The sequence below is a fragment of the Halichoeres trimaculatus genome, unplaced genomic scaffold, assembly GCF_033239565.1.
Source record: "Halichoeres trimaculatus isolate MK-OKI-2021-1 unplaced genomic scaffold, fHalTri1.1 fHalTri1_scaffold_4, whole genome shotgun sequence".
NCBI lineage: Eukaryota > Metazoa > Chordata > Actinopteri > Labriformes > Labridae > Halichoeres > Halichoeres trimaculatus.
In genome coordinates, this window is record NW_027437182.1 from 18,792,503 (window position 1) to 18,809,664 (window position 17,162).

A 17,162-nucleotide genomic window follows, 5' to 3' on the forward strand; every position below is an offset into this window, starting at 1 on the left:
CCGTGGTTTTCTGTCTGTCTCCTTGCAAATTTTACACGCTTAAAAAATGTATGATGGTAAGATTGAGGAGGAGAAGCCACTCAGCGTCATGTCTTACGTCGGCTCATAAAATATGAAGCGCATTTTCCTAAATATTGAGGAAGTGCGCTGACAGTGTCACTACAGCTACAGAGCATGTCTGGGGCTTGAATAGCTCCTGAATCAGTTCTGCTTATTTTTATTTGATGGTGTAACTTCACATCGGAAGTCACCGCAGAGAGAGACAAAGACGGGCCATGGAGGTGTGTTGTTTTATTCTAACCCGGCTGTGTTGAAGAGGAAAGACCTGTCCGCATCTGTCCGCAGAAGCCGCAGGTACTGAAACATTCATGTCGAGTAGAGAGCAGACAGCACAAGGTGTCATCCTCGGCCGTTTACTTTTAATTTATGCGACAGGAGCAGCTATGCTCGATGCTCTCCTCATTCCCGCTATCATCTTTGCTTTTCTCTCACCGTCGTCGCTTTTTCCTCGACAGCAGTTGCTCTTTGTCGTACGAAGCATTTAATTTTAGGAGTGTTTTGTAGCAATTTTGTGCTCATGTATTCACATTTCTGTTTCTTTCTTACACAGAATCTTCCCACCGCCCAGCCCTGCTCATGGCAGAGGTATGTACTGAGGTGAACGGCACTCTCCTCTGATGACCACATGAGCACTTCACTTTAAATTTTACTGCTATAAATGAAATATCCTGTGACCTGTAAAAAAATGCATGTAGGAGTACATATAAATGAAGAAACGTGAGGTTATCACTGAATCCACACAGTTACATAAATAAGAAAATGTATTAAATGTTGATATAAATGTCATCTGGCTATCTTCTCTGAAACACAGTCCATAGCTTAGGCTCTTTAAGAAAGCTGGTTCTTTTAACTTGGCTCCTCAGATATTTTATGACTTAAATTATTTTATGACCAAAACTATTGTAGAATGATGTGTGAAAAAATACTACTGGAAAAAAATAACCAACAAATGTTTATTTATATGGCTGTATGCAGGGCTTGACATTAACTTTTTTGCTCACCAGCCACTGTGGCTAGTGGTATCCCTGAGTTACTAGCCACTCAGTATTTTCACTCGCCACAATTTGTTGTTGGATAATTATGTTCAATATGATTAAAGCCGATGATGACATGCTAAAGTTTACTTAAAAAAGATTTACAACCTCTTTAAATGTAAATGACCCCTATGCACACTCAAAACAAGACTACATCAATGTTAAAATCCACAGGTCCTTAATCAGGTATTCAGCTCTGATAAAGTTGTGTGTAACATTGTGCTCCTTTCATATGAAAATATGCAGTCTATTAAGACATAGTAATTAAAATAGTAGTTTGTTATTGCTTATAATAAAATGGTAAAGGAGATTAATTGAACTGATAAAAACTCAGCAAGAGACACTGTCTGCTTAAATATTTATTAACGATTGTAATCAGAAAATCATTTCTTTTTTCATGAGAATGACAATGAAGAGGGGTAAATTAAATTTCCTCAGAGCTTTCATCATCAGTCATCTTTTTGCTTGTCTCTCTGCTCCATGTTTGAGATAAAATTCAACCAGCCAAAGTGGACAGTGGGAGCGGTGGTGTTACCAGCCACTGCTGAAATCCACCGGCATTTGGCCGGTTGGCCGGTGTTAATGTCAAGCCCTGGCTGTATGTATGAACTCAACATACTCGACATGCAAAGAGCCATCTTCAATTAGACAAAAAAGTCCAATCTCTGATTGTATGTGAGTTATTTATAAAATGTAAATTATTTACAGTGAAACAACATGGATAAGCTTTGTGACTCACACAACAAAATAGATTGCTATGAGAAAAAGGTGCCAGGTGTTGATCCTGTTTCTTCTCTTATTATCAGCCTTGATTTGTTTTGGATGGATGTTTCTAGACACAGTTTGAAGTATGTCTGGCTTTAACACAAAAAAAGTGAGAAAAAAACCCCCTGAATTGACTCGTAATCAAGAGCCCCTCAAATCATTTGCTCTAAGAGCCTGGTTGTTCACGAATGGTACATTTCTATTTCACAGTTTAGAGGGTTAAGCTATTGTGGACATAGATGTGATGATGAAAGTGCCCATAATTTAAAGTATTTCATACATTTGTTGGGAAAACACTGACTGCTAACATTTAGCTTTGCTCTCTATACTAGCACCATGCTGTTGTAGCTTGCTTTTGTAGCTTCTCATAGTTCTTCCCCAAATTATTATTTATGGGGCACTTCATTGTTATAGAAGGGGAAGTGAAACAGTCTCCAGCATGGTCACTGAGAATACCGCTATTGGCAATAGTCAGTGGTGGACAGAGAAGCAACATAGCTTAATTTCTTAAGTCAAATGTCACTCCAAAACCAGTGACGTTTGTTTGCGCACACCATTACTTGGGTTGAGGGCTGGAGTACGTGCTTAAAGAAGAGCCAAACTGAGCCCACAAACAACTTTGAGTTATTCTTGTGGTGAGTCTACTGTTAAGTCTTTCTCATGTCTTCCTGTGCTGCTGCAGATGAGCTGGGCTGCTGGTACTCAGTGTGTAGCCAAAGGGGACCACAGGAAACCAAAACCTGGGGAACTAGCATATCACAAAGGAGACATCCTCACTATTATTGAGACCAGCACGGTACTGTCATGTGTAAATGTGTAAGTGTTTGATCACAGTGTTGTATTTTTCCACCATGAGACACTCACGTCTAATTTCTCTCCCTTAGAAAAAAGGATTTTACAAGGCCAAGCACAACTCCAGTGGAGAGGAGGGGCTCATAAACTCCACTAATGTACGTGAGAGAGAGGCTCTGCGCGTGGACCCCAGCCTCAGCCTCATGCCGTATGTGTCCTCTGAATTTTGCACTTTTTACTGACCTCTGCTCTCGACTGAGGGTTGTTTTTCTGGTGCATCAGTAGGGTGCATGCTTTTCTGTCTCTGTGACGCGGCGGCACACCAGTTTCTATTTTTAGCTGTTGCTTTGGTCAGCCTCAAAAACCGTCTTGTGACCATGTAGTGCAGGCTGCTGTGTGATCTGCAAAACAAACATCATCACAGGGTGAACTTCCTTTTTCCGGTGAACCTCCTGTGTAATTCTGGGGACTTTTTGTATCTCTGTTTTCATTGTGTTGCGTTCTGCCTTTTATTTATCTGTACAGTTTGTGATCATTTCTTTGGGTTAACTCTGTGCTGTCTCTCAACAGCTGGTTTCATGGAAAGATCTCAGGTCCTGATGCAGTGTGTAAGCTGCAGCCAGCTGAGGACGGTCTTTTCCTGGTCCGGGAGTCCATCCGCCATCCCGGGGACTACGTCCTGTGCGTGGCTGTTTCTGGAAAGGTCATCCACTACAGGGTGATTTACCAGGACAACAAGCTGACCATAGACAACACGCAGTATTTTTACAATCTCATTGACATGATAGAGGTAAGAGGCTCCTGGTTTGATTACTTGTTGTAAGATCTTTCAGGCTTTGGTGCAGAGGGAAACAAGCATTTTGCACCAAAAAAATGCCATCTTCATTTCACAGATGAACCTGGGCTCTCTTTCACAGTTAAAGATTTGTTCAAAGCACAGTGATAGAAAGAGTATGAACACCAGTAGCACTTCAACCATGAAGGAGAAGTTGTTTTCAAAATGCTTCAGCTTGTTGCACTGAGATTAATATAGCCTGAATTAACCTGAAATAACTTTAAGATTTTAGAAATAGAAATTTTAAAATGTGACAATCTTTGACCCTGTTTATGGTACACCTTAGGTCTGTGTTGAATCTGTCCTAAAAATTAAAACTGATGCACTCATACAGAAGCATCAGTTTAAATTCCAGTCTGGCTTATCACTAGCTTAACACTCTCTGTAGGTGTGTGTTAACATTTCTGTGCATCAAGTGTTACACCAACATAGTGTTGTGGAGGAACAAATCATACACTGCAAAAAACTGAAATCTTATCAAGTGTTTTTGTCTTTTTTTTAAAGTAAAATTTGTCTTATTATACTTGATATGAGCCACTTTCAACTTATCAATCCAGAAAAATGTCTTGTTTCAAGTTATCAGAGTACAAAAATGAGGTTTGAATCACTTGTAACCAGTAAAAAAAATCTGCCAATGGAACAAGAAAAAATTGCTTGAAAATTTCCTTGAGACTAGAACAATGTCTTAATACAAATAACTTTTCTCTTGTTCCATTGGCAGATTTTTTTTACTGGTTACGAGCAATTCAGACCTCATTTTTGTCCTTTACACAAGACATTTTTCTGGATTGGTCATGTGAATTTGGCTCATATTGAGTCTAAAAAGGAATTTTCTACTGAAAATATGACAAAAACACTTGATAAGATTTCAGTTTTTGCAGTGTAGGAAACTGACCAGGACTCGGTCTTGCAACCATGAATTCCTGCACCAAATTTCATAGCAGTGAGACGTCTGCTGCGTATGATTTATTTATTATTCATCAGTCAAAATGGAGTTATATGTGACATTTCTTCAGAAGAAAGCCCTCAAACAGGAAAAGATTAGCTGAACCTTTGCTCTGTCATAGTTATTGCAGACATCATGACCCTTTTGTGTTGTGTAATTTTTTTACTCATGGTGGTTTGTGGCCGCTGATGGTTATGATGACGACATGATGTGAATGATGGTTGCTCTGATCAGACAGTCCCCAGCTGTGTATATGGTGTAAGAACATCTTATCTGTCAGCGTCAGGGCTGTAGGGGTTTTTGTGTGTTGCTTTTTTCTTGATACATTATAACACAGAGACATGAAACTCATTTCTCCCTCCCTTTTTATGGTTTATCTATACTTAGCCTGTGTGTGTGTGTGTGTGTGTGTGTGTGTGTGTGTGTGTGTGTGTGTGTGTGTGTGTGTGTGTGTGTGTGTGTATGTGTGTGTGTGTGTGTGTGTGTGTGTGTGTGTGTGTGTGTGTGTGTGTGTGTGTGTGTGTGTGTGTGTGTTTGTGTGTGTGTGTGTGTGTGTGTGTGTGTGTGTGTGTGTGTGTGTGTGTGTGTGTGTGTGTGTGTGTGAGAGTTGGGGACTAAAAGCTCTGCTGTTGTGAGCTTAATGGTTAGACTCCAGAGAGATGGGCAGCTCTTACTCAGTAACATCTTATCATCGAGCCGCAGACAGCTCGAGGCCTGAGTTAGCGTAATGTGCTAACCACAGTAAGGAAACAGAGGCAGCTGGAGATAAATGTTTGGTTAGAAATGCTCAGTCACACCAATGTTGATTTCATTACACCAGACTTTAACTGTACAACCTTCATCTTTAAGTCTTCAGAAGCTAAATATAGTCTTCTATTTCACTCACATTGTTTTTTTTTTAACATGTACTGTGTTGAAAAAAGGCTGCACTAGAACTGAAAGGTGTTGTTTGAAGGCTTAAGTGTCATTTTCCATTGACTCATCATCCTTTTAAGAGCTACAATGAAATCTATTCAGTCATAAACCTTAATTACACAAAAATACAGATACGTGAAGACATCTCCCTGAATGATGTTATGATATTTGTTGTTTTTCATCCGTGCAGTTCTACTCAAAGAACAAAGGCTCAATCGCTACAACTCTTCTGAAGCCCAAACAGAAACACGGAGCCAAGTCAGCCGAGGTGGAGCTGTCGAAAAGTGAGTCCTTTCTATCTCACATTTCAGGTATTTTAAGGATGTAGTTTAAATTTAGGACAAAATTTTTATCACATTAACCCTTGTGTGGTATTAGTATTGTTGTTACTTAGCCAGTGTTCATGGGTCTGTTTATGGGATACTGTATGAGAAAAAAAAAGTTTGGTTCCCGCAAGACAAAAGGGGAAAATGTGCAGGAGTTAAGGATGGGTACCGAATTAGGTACTTTTATAGGTACCGACCGAAATCTGTCAAAAGTTCCGGGTACCGATTCACGAAAAATCAAAGGTGCCATGTTTAGATACCTAAATGCATCTTTGTGACTATGAGGGAGTGGAAGAGTAGACGATTTTCCATGCTGGACATGAACACAGCATTACAAGGTTATATTTTGAAGAATATATACGTCAAATTGAAAAACAAAAATGAAAAAAATATAATACAAGAAATATACTGTTATAAAAATTGATATTTTTTTACTAAATGAGCACAAAAAAGTATTGAAAATTGGTACCGATTGCCAGGTACCAGACATCGGTACCATATATTTTTTTATGTGAAAGGTACCCATCCCTAGCAGGAATGTAAGAGTAGATGGTGTTTGTTAAATTTTCAACAGTGTTTCAACTTTCAAGCACGCACACACACAGACACACACACACACCTTGTGCAGGAACAGGAGGGGCAGAAAACACTATCAGGAGGCCCAGAAAGGAGAAAGACAGAGTGGGGGTACACAGGACCTACACGTTCCTCACTTTTATTAGCCCCGGGTCCAGTGGACCCAAACACCCTGTATGTAATATAAATGCATAGGGTGGGTGTATAGTATGTGGTCAGAGAAAATGTGTTTTGGTTTATGTTCTTCACAGAAAATGAGCCAAAGCCAATGAATTTCAGGTTGAAAAAATAAGTAATTGTTTCATTTTTCTTTCGATGAAAACGGGTCCCGCAGACCTGAATACAATACAAGGGTTAAATGTCACAATAAAGAATGAGGGGGTGGTTTGTGCGAGGTAAACAGTACTGTTCATGTCTCTCCAGCTGGATGGCTGCTGGACATTTCAAAGCTGACGCTGGGGGAGAACATTGGAGAGGGGGAGTTTGGTGGTGAGTTCTTTCAGATTTTTGGTATTTTATAATTTATAACTAAGAGTACATTATCATAACCTTATTCCTACTCACAAGAAATAAAAACAGTATGTTTGATTTTCATGACCCTCTGGCTGTGCTCTACTGGCTGCTCCAAGGTCTAGATTCAAGACCAAAAGCATCAAAGCTTCCTCAGAGACCCTAGACTTTGGCACAGCCTGCTAGAGGAGATCAGACTTGCACAGTCCCCTGTTTTATTTCATTACTCTTATCTTGATTTATTGATCTATTTTATTGCTTGACTGCTTTTCTTGTTTGATTTTACTGTTTGCTGTTAACCTTTTACTTATTATTACTGCTTAGTGTGAAGGATTTTGTTAGTTGTATTAAAAAGCATTGTATACTGTACATTAGGTATTGTTATTCACCTTCATGGCTCTTCCAGAGACCACCCCACAGACCATTAGCTTAAATTATTTATATCAGAGCACGGGGCATTCACACCTCTGAAGCTAAAAGCATTCAAAGGTGAAAATGGTTTTAAGAAGGGAAAATGAAAAGAAGTCTTGTTACAGCAATAAAATAACTAAAACCACATCCCACCCATTGAGCCAGATTAAGCTTGACCATGTGATTAAATGTATTAAGTGCACTCCACTTGAATTCAGCCGTTAGTAATCAGTGATCTCAGGGGAAATAATGACCTAGCCATGACATCTTGTTTATTTTTCTATCCATCCATCATTGGTGACTTTATCTAATGCAACTCCAGGTCATGTTTGTTAGCTGACTGAAGTTTTTTCAGCTACTTGTAATTTGCATTTTAGTCATTAATTGAAACGTCTTCCAATCATATAATCTCATGAATTAATCTGTGTTCTGATGTGCACCGCTTACCCTCAGCTGTTTATGAAGGAGAGTATATGGGCCAGAAGGTGGCAGTAAAGACCATAAAGTGTGATGTCACAGCTCAGGCTTTCCTGCAGGAGACCACAGTGATGACGTGAGTCTAAGTTTCCTCTGTTGTTCTGTTTTCACTTTGAACACTTTGAACCCAGCTTTTTGTTGACTTTTGTAGGTGAACTCAGTGGGAAAAATAAACTCCCCTGAGGAGGATTTGATCATTTCACTTGGCATACAGTTCATCTGTGTTTTCCTGCTGTCAGTGTTTTTTTCATGCAGATTTGCTCTTTCCAGGAAGCTGCAGCACAAAAACCTGGTGCGACTTTTGGGCGTCATTCTCCATAAAGGGCTTCATATTGTCACAGAGCTCATGACGAAGGTACGGGGAGCACAGGAATTTTACCTGTGTCATAAAACAAAACAGCAATGACAGGGCGAAAAGCGTCAAACATAATCACAAGTTAAAACAGAAATTACACTTATTATGTTAAAGTGATGGTAGCAGTGAGGGTTTTCAGTGATTATTTATGTAGCAAGATGTATACACTTCAGTTTTGGACTAAACAGCCTTGTGACCACTAGGTGTGGTTTGATGTGAGTTTGTTTAAAAACACTTTCCCAGAGTAACCTATAGGGATGGGTACCAAATAAGGTACTTTTATAGGTACCGACTGAATTCTGTCAAAAGTACCGGGTACCGGTTCATGTAAAATCAAAAGGTACCATGTTTAGGTACCTAAATGCATACTTGTGACTGTGAGGGAGTGGAAGGGTAGCCAATTTTCCATGCTGGACATGAATACAGTATTGCAAGGTCATTTAATTAAGAATGAATATGTTTAGTCAAAAAAAAAAGTATTTTATTACTAAACAAATTGGTATTTTTTACCACAGAAACACAAAAAAGTACCGAAAATTGGTACCGTAGAGTACCGGTACCGATTGCCAGGTACCAGGCATCGATACCGTATTGTTTCAAATGTGAAAGGTACCCGTCCCTAGTTACCTACAAGAAGTGAATGATGCAATGGTGTGCTAATATTAGCGATGTGGCTTTTGAGAGTCAGAGTCCTTCTTCTTCTCCTGGTTAATGATATTAGGCATGAAGCCAGGAGCTCTTTGTGTTCCCTGGTCTTGTGTGGCCCTATTACAACTGTTGGGTGACTTCTTAAGTACAAGACAGCTTTTTAAAAGATTTTTTAAAAATTTACCATGGCACCCAAAAAAAATGCTTCACTGACCTTCCCCACTGCATTTGATCACTGAAGCTGTTTTTATTTCAGTCAAACCTCAACCAATGTACATCAGCTAAGAAACTAACACAAAAGTTTTAGCCATTAGCTGTGAAAGCCTTGGGTCTGGCAGGGTGTGACTACAAACACCCTAAAAAAGGATTTCATGGTTATTTGAGACAAAAGTAACAAGTTCAGGTGTCAGCAGTGCCAAAATTAACAGGACCTTAAAAAACTCCAATATAAGCTGCACTGGCCTCTGGTTTCCTGTCTAAATACAGATACAGATAACTTTTAGATAATTTTACGTCTACACAGCCCAATCTCATCACACTATCAGAGAAGTATTCAAATAAAACCTCCAAAAAGCATGAAAATGTTTGTGTTTTGCAGGGAAACCTTGCTAACTTCGTCAGGACTCGAGGACGTTCAGTAATAAACTCAGTTCAGCTTCTCCACTTTTCTCTGTGAGTTCAGACTTCACACACAGTGTGTGCTCATCAGTCTCATACAAAATCTGACTGTGAATTGTTTGAACCTGTTCCCAGGGATGTGTGTGAAGGGATGGAGTACCTGGAATCAAAGAAGTTGGTGCACAGAGACCTGGCAGCTCGTAACGTGTTGGTGTCTGATGACAACGTGGCAAAAGTCAGTGACTTTGGTTTGACCAAGCTCGACTCAAAGGTGTCGGATAATGTTAAACTTCCTGTCAAATGGACTGCCCCTGAGGCCCTGAAGAAGGAGGTCAGTTTGAAAGCTGCACTGGGCTTCATTTTTACCTGGACTTTATTTCTTTTGTTGTTAGTGTATACATTATTTTCTGTCTATTTCTGTTTCTTTGGTAATATTTTGTGTCCTGTCTGTCTTCACATCCTACTTAGCCTCAGTGATGGTTCATAACTGACATTAATTAGTTAATGACTCTAAAGACATTTTTTTTCATTTCAACAGTATTTCTCAGTAATCTTTTGAAGAGTTATGATTTGCATCTATGTATTTTATGATATACACAAACACAGATATACGCATGTTTAAAGATTGATTTTAACATGGGGGTACGTTTTCTTCCATAATGCAGAAATTTTCCACAAAGTCTGATGTTTGGAGCTATGGCGTTCTCCTGTGGGAGATCTTCTCTTATGGCCGTCAGCCTTACCCAAAGATGGTATGTAGCATGTTATAGTCACACTGTCGTAATAAAAGTGTGTGTTAATATTTGTTAAGTTGTGTAAGTGGGAACATTAGACATGTTTGTTACAGAAAAAGAAACACTTGGATATCAAGTGACATGTTCTCAGAATCATCCATGTTTATTTTTGGTTGAATATAAATAAACAGTCAGGAGACAGCTAGCTAAGCTTCACTTAGCTTAGTTTAGCGTAGCTTAAACCAGATGAGGGCTGGAAATGGGTTAAAGTTAACTATTCCAAAGAAATAAAACGTACAAATAACCAATACCTGACTGACTGAAGCTTGTAGTTACACTGACCAACAACTTATCCCTCCTGTATTTTAATCATGTGTTAAAACCATAGACTGTAAATGGACGTCATCTTGCTCGGCTGGAAGTGAGGTCGCCACAAAAACTGCTCCCCCTGGTGACTGGCTAGGGTATAGGTAAAACAAATCTGGCTCTCCAGTCATTCCAGATGGGCTGTGGTCAAACTTTAAAAAAATCAATACACCTGGTAGAAATATTTCTCACATCTGATTGTTGTGGTGATTTGAAGATATCATTTGGCTGTCTTGTATTCAAGTCCTCTTTTTTTGAAAAGTTTCATTTCATTAGTTATATGAGGTTAAAAATGAGGTTTTACGTCACGGTTAGCGATGATTGACTGGCTGCACAACTACTTCAATGGCTGCGCCTGTGAAGGGGGTATTTTGGCTTCAAACCATACAGTGGTAAATGGCGGAGCCACGCTGTCCACTCTATATACAGTCTATGGTTAAAACAGCTAACTCTTGGATTTTAGAGTCTGTAAGTTTGAGTTTTAGCGAGTAAGAAAGTTCAATCCTCAGGAAATAAGACTGGAAGTTGGCTAAAGGACACTAAAACACTTCTCACTGTCCAGATTCACCTGACACCAACAGGAGAGAATTTGAAGCTGGTTATGAAACCCTGTTTCCATGTCATGCCATGATCTGGGCCTTAAGTGGGTGGCATGGTGGAAAGCTGCCAGGCCTGGTGGTCAGAGTGGACACTGGGCCATCATCTTTGAAACGACTTAGTGTGTCTGAGCAGGAAACCACCTCAGGTCACTGACATGAAAGTGCGTCAGTGTGTAGAGAGGTTTAGTAAGGAGAGCGAGAACCCCACAGTTCATGGGCATTGTGATAGGGAGAATAGAAATAAACGTATTGTTCTAAGTAATTAGTTAATCCACTTTCTGAGAGGAAGAGACACCTCCATACACATCCACGTCAGATCAGGTGGGTGTCTGTTGTAACAGAGTTTGACGTCACAAGAAGCCGGATCATGTTGACCCTGATGGTAACACTGTCTGAAAAGCATAAACTGGGCTACTTAAATGCAGCTCGAGATGTTACAGCAGGTAATCCCAGCTCAGGTGATTTGTGTCTTGGCAGACGGTTTACTAAGGACAGGAGGATCAGGCAGCATTAATGGAACGGACAATTAGCCCCGCACTCAAGGCCTGCATTCGTCTTTTGCACCTTTCATCGGGTGGCATCCATTTAAATGCAGATGATTACCTCCTAATTACAGCCTGTTTAACACATACGCAGGCTAATTTATGTAGGCCTGGTAATTAGTTATCTGCTGGCAGAGAGCACGAATAGAGAGTCCAAGGCGGTGCTCAGATGTCCACACTTCAATACTGTTTATCTGCTATAAAAACATCTCATAAATTCTGTTTCATCTACTGCCGCTGAAACATCTACTGTCATGAAAACAAGATTAGGGATTTTGATTGCATTCTACAAAAAGCATAATCAGTGTGTGGCTTTAAAAGTTCTGCTTTAGGTTGCTTTTTAATTTCAACACACCAATCTCTCATCTTTCTTGATGATTTAGTCTCTGAGCGAGGTGAAGGAGAAGGTGGAGGGGGGCTATCGCATGGAGGCCCCGGAGGACTGCCCCCCTGCTGTTTACTCCCTGATGAGGATTTGCTGGGAGCAGGAGCCACGCAGAAGACCAACTTTCCACAAACTGAGAGAGAAGCTTGAGCGAGAGACAGGTAAACTCAACCCTGACCTCGGGTCTGAGGGTCGAGAGGGGATCAGATGTGGATCTGGATGCTGATCTTAGCGTGGACTCCTCAACCCTCAGTGGTGGGAACAAAGTGCAACTTTCCACACGTAGGTAGCTCCAATGCACTAGATTGCCCAGTGGAAGGATTATTCTTATAGACCTTAAAGACAGGAGGATTTGTGGACTGTGGTTGTGGACTGAGGAAAACACATCTTATGTCAGCTCTCCCTCAACTCCTGGACACCTGTTTCTTCTGTTTCCTCCTTCAGGATACGCTTGTACAATCTTATCCCTGGTTTCTGGTTCACCTTTTGATACCTTCAGTGCTTTTGAAGCAGAGGATTATACAGACACAAACAAACACACACACACACACACACACACACACACACACACACACACACACACACACACACACACACACACACACACACACACACACACACACACTCACACAAGGGCATCTAAAAATGACCTCAATGAACCCAAACAAGAAAAACAAGCAGAGGACAGGGTCTCTGTCAGCACTACGTATGGAGAGTTATGATTATGTTGTTCTCTATATTGTCCTACACATTTGACTTTGACAACTTGCACTTTGATATAGTGGAAAAGATAAACCTGTAACTATGTAACTGGTCATCATGGGATAGCCATTTAATAGTTGGAGTCATGTATTTTGGGGATATTCGCAAAGAGAAAAAGTCAAGCCAGACCAGGTATGACAATCATGAGCCCAACAGGGTACAACAGGGTATGATACAGCACATCGTAAAATGTTAGGATCTGATACCACTTTTTATCATTATTTGTGATCAGTTCAGTTCTGTTTTTTTTGCCACATGCTTCAACTACTTTGATTCCTGTTTAAAATGGTGCTTTCGAAAGCTAATTTGGGGGTATCACAAAAGTACTGAAGTGAATTAAAAGATTCAATAATATCTGATGTATGATACACCCCAAAGGAATATAAACTCTGGTGTTTTCCTGTTTTCAATTATATCACCAGGTCCCCCCTTAGGTCTTAGACTTGCTGCATATATTCAAGAGTGAGAGCGACAGACACCAGTTGAGTTATTTCTCCTCAGCGAAAGCTCAGTATTACATTATGTTATTTCAGTATTGGCTCCTCACTGCACTTTGAATCCATCCTACTACAGATGCTCTGCTCTGCTGCTGTCAGTTTTTGCCAGAGCAGCAAACAAGGATGCAGAGGAATAGTTATTATGGATTTAACCACAGACTACTGTATCTGATTATGTCCTAATATTAATGCACTGCATTAAACCAAAGGCTTAATCTGAAAAAAAAAACTAAACATAAGTGTGGATATACAGAGAGCAAAGACTTAACTTAAATAAGCGTTCTGCGTGTGTACAGAGAAGATTTGAAGGGTTTGACGGTTCATTCACAGTAAATTCTCTGCACGCTGTTTGTTTTCCCCACAGTAATGAAGCCCTGTGACTTCAGCAAAGGCCAGAAGCTGGGGATGAATTCTGGCATGTATTTAATTTTTCAGATTAAGTTTTTTAAGATAGCAATCCTTAAGCTACTTTTGTTTCTTTGACTTTCACACTGCAGGTCAGCATACTTGGGGGAGGCTTTGTTTGATTCTGTCATTTTTCATTTGTTATGTAAGACTAAACTATGAAAACACTTCATTTATTCTACTTCTCCTTCCTTTGTATTTGGATTTTGAGATGGTAGGAGTGACTTTTTGTTATCCAATGTCCTCTTGGGATCTTTTCGGGTACTGGCAGGTTAAAGATATTTTCGGATTTCCCAACCTATGGGGAAATAGGTTTTTGACTGCAGATGATTGTTTTACATTTATTTTGGCATCATCTATTTATTGAAACACATGAATCACTCATCGCAGGGTATATGCTTTTCAGTTTGAATGCAATAAAGGTTTGTCTTTCTGATAAGAATAATACATTTTCAGTTCAAAATGAACCCTTTTTTGGACTGCTGTCACGTCATAAAACCAAATTAAAGATGTCATTTGCTGTAAGTCTGTGTAAGCCTGGTATTTGTCTCTGTCCCAGGAGACCGACCTTAAATTAAGATTTGATCTTCTGTCTCTTGTTATCGCACAGAACAAGCAAAGAGCCTCCGCGATTTGTTCAATCTGCTCTTTTTTCCCCTCATGGGATGTGCAGCAATTTTCTATGTAGGGTTTTACAAGGCAACCATATGTAAGGAAAAAAAAAATATGGCCGATGAGTCGTGCGCAACTAAAGAATTTTTTTTTCATGAATATCAGCGGTTGTATTGTGGTTAAACTGTTTTTAAGGCTACTTTTGGGTTATTTTTGCTTTTATTAGACAGGACAGCTGAGGAGAAGCAGGATATACGGGAAAGAGAGAGTTGGGGAAGACATGCAGCAAAATGACAGTGACTGGGGCTTTAACCAATAACTGCTGTGATAAGGGCTACAGCAGGGGTGGCCAACCAGTCAGAAACCAAGAGCCACAAAAATTACCGTAGTACCACAGAGAGCCACATCACGCACAAAAACACTTCCTCTCACACATAAAAAAATGACATAAAATGAAAATTAATACATTTCCAATTTTCAATCAAAGCGAGGTTTATTGTGTTTTTAAGTGTATTTAAATTTAGTCTTGGAGAAGAGAAACTGAAATTTAACTATCAATCCCAACTGATCCCAATGTTGGCATCCATATATATATATAGTTTGGATTGATCAGCACACCACTACTCATGACTAAATATATTTTTTCATGAATGGATCGAAGAGCCACACACCGAGAGGTAAAGAGCCACATGCGGCTCGCGAGCCACAGGTTGGCCACCCCTGGGCTACAGCCTCTGCATACAGAGCAAGAGTTTAAGCCACCTTTATACTTAGTCCAGAGGCTTTCAAAAAAGTCTCTGTTTTCTTTAACAGTGAAATAACTATAAACTTGGAATCCTGTTTTGAGAAATATACAGATGAACCACAGAGCAGCTACCTGCAGTCAGCTTTTCATAATCATGGGACTGTCCTCACAAAAAGACTTTGACAAGCTGCGCCCAGAATTCTAGATAGATAGATAGATAGATAGATAGATAGATAGATAGATAGATAGATAGATAGATAGATAGATAGATAGATAGATAGATAGATAGGTAGATAGATAGATAGATAGATAGATAGATAGATAGATAGATAGATAGATAGATAGATAGATAGATAGATAGATAGATAGATAGTAGGAATGGGAATTGATAAGATTTTGTCAATACCGATGCCCTTATCAATTCTGCTTATCGATCTGATACTTTATCGATGCCCTTATCAATTCCTGACGTGATGTTTCTTGGTACAAAAAGTAGCTTTACAAGTTTTCTGTGTCAACAAAATTTAATCGAGTTTATACTGTAAGTGAGTAAAATGTAGTTGGTCCCTGAGTCTGGATATTTCTGGGCATAATTATACAGAGACAGATAAAAATTGCACACAGTGTGGCGTTGATGTACTGTGTTGTAATATATTAATAATTCAAGTGGGCCATCTAGTGTCTCATAGTGGTTATTGCAATGGTTTAAGTTGTTAGGAAGCTTTCCGTAGTTATGAAGTCAGCCATGAGCCTTTTAACTGCCTGTTAGCTTTTGATATTTGAAATTCTCAGTATTTTTTACAAAGAGTTGATGTGATATGTTTGTGATAAAAGTTGACATTCTATCCTGAAGCTGAAGTTATACTGATGTATGCTAACTGCTAGCATATCAATGCAGTTTCCTATATACGTTAGCATCAAGCTTGGGCTATTTTGTTATTTTGGTAAATAAGGTGATTTATACCATTTCAAATGTGCTGAATATGAATCTCCTGAGAGAGATTAATGTATATTTCTTTATGAAGTCAGTTCTTCAGTAAAACTTCAAGCTGAAAATCCTGAATCAGAGTTTTCTTGGTAACGTTATCTAACTGCTAAACTAAGAAAGCTGCAGCAGACTAGTTGACGTAAGGCCCGGCGGCTCGTTAAGTACAAAGGCTAACGATATCGATGGATTGAAACATTTCTTATCGATTCTCAACAGGAACCGGTATATTCGGTTCCCATCCCTAATAGATAGATAGATAGATAGATAGATAGATAGATAGATAGATAGATAGATAGATAGATAGATAGATAGATAGATAGATAGATAGATAGATAGATAGATAGATAGATAGATAGATCATGTATACTTGTTTATCAATACAAAACTATACTTTAATTTGAAAATTCAAAACCCATGCAAAATTTGTGTGTATCTCCAGCTTTAATAGTGCAAGTGATGAGTAAAGTCTGTGGCTATTAATGATGTCTTGTTTTCCTCCTTCAGTGAGTACATTCAGTCTCTCCTTATAGCTTTTGAAGAGCTTATCTGTGGCTTGACATTGAGACAATGACCTGTCAGCTGTCACTTTAAGAAGTTCCTCAAAAGAGGAAAGATGGCGTCAGAGTAGTTGAACAATAAATTGTGTTTGTGAAATTTATTACTTACACTTTTGATATGACATCCTGATTTTGAGCATTTATATCCTGTGGTTACAACTCTTATTGCTAAAGTCAACATTTACAGTCTAGTCTTTTCAACTTTCAAATCATAAAACCAAATCTCCTGCCTCACAATGCCCTGCTTAGGCGATGCAAACATCCCAACATAGGAGGTCTTGACTTTTTACGAAGTTTTTTAGTGCACAAATTGACTCAGCAGAAGTAATCATATTTCACATCTGATATTTTACACATCGAATCAAAAAAAAGTCACCTCTGGCAAATAAATGTTCAAAAACCAAAAATAGAAAGAAAGGACAGAAAGAAAGAAACACCACAAGTATCAGTTTTACAAAATACTCTAATCACTTTCTCACATTGTCTTGTCCTGTCCAGCTGGAGCCAACTCGGCACCTGACAGATTCCAAACATGCAGTAGTGTGAGATGGGATGGACTAAACTGGCTGCTAACGGGTTAAGTGGTTAAGTTGGTTAAGTTTAAGTAGATCGTGATCACATCAGGAGGTGAAGGGCCAAGGGGAAAGAAGCAGTCTGGCACACTGGGCCAAGGAAGGTATTAGGTAGTCTTCCTAGAAAAGT

General features: G+C 39.3%; 1 protein-coding gene across 1 annotated transcript; it reads left to right on the forward strand.

Annotated features, from left to right (window-relative positions):
- Window positions 1–141: 141 nt before the first annotated feature.
- matk (megakaryocyte-associated tyrosine kinase) lies at window positions 142–12,527 on the forward strand. The gene is made up of 13 exons (XM_074669175.1): window positions 142–354; window positions 611–645; window positions 2,542–2,655; window positions 2,744–2,859; window positions 3,222–3,441; window positions 5,538–5,631; window positions 6,673–6,738; window positions 7,624–7,723; window positions 7,918–8,002; window positions 9,249–9,322; window positions 9,404–9,599; window positions 9,934–10,020; window positions 11,893–12,527. Exons 2-13 carry the CDS (start codon window positions 637–639, stop codon window positions 12,118–12,120), a joined length of 1,389 nt encoding a protein of 462 aa, XP_074525276.1. The 5' UTR covers window positions 142–354; window positions 611–636; the 3' UTR covers window positions 12,121–12,527.
- Window positions 12,528–17,162: the final 4,635 nt, after the last annotated feature.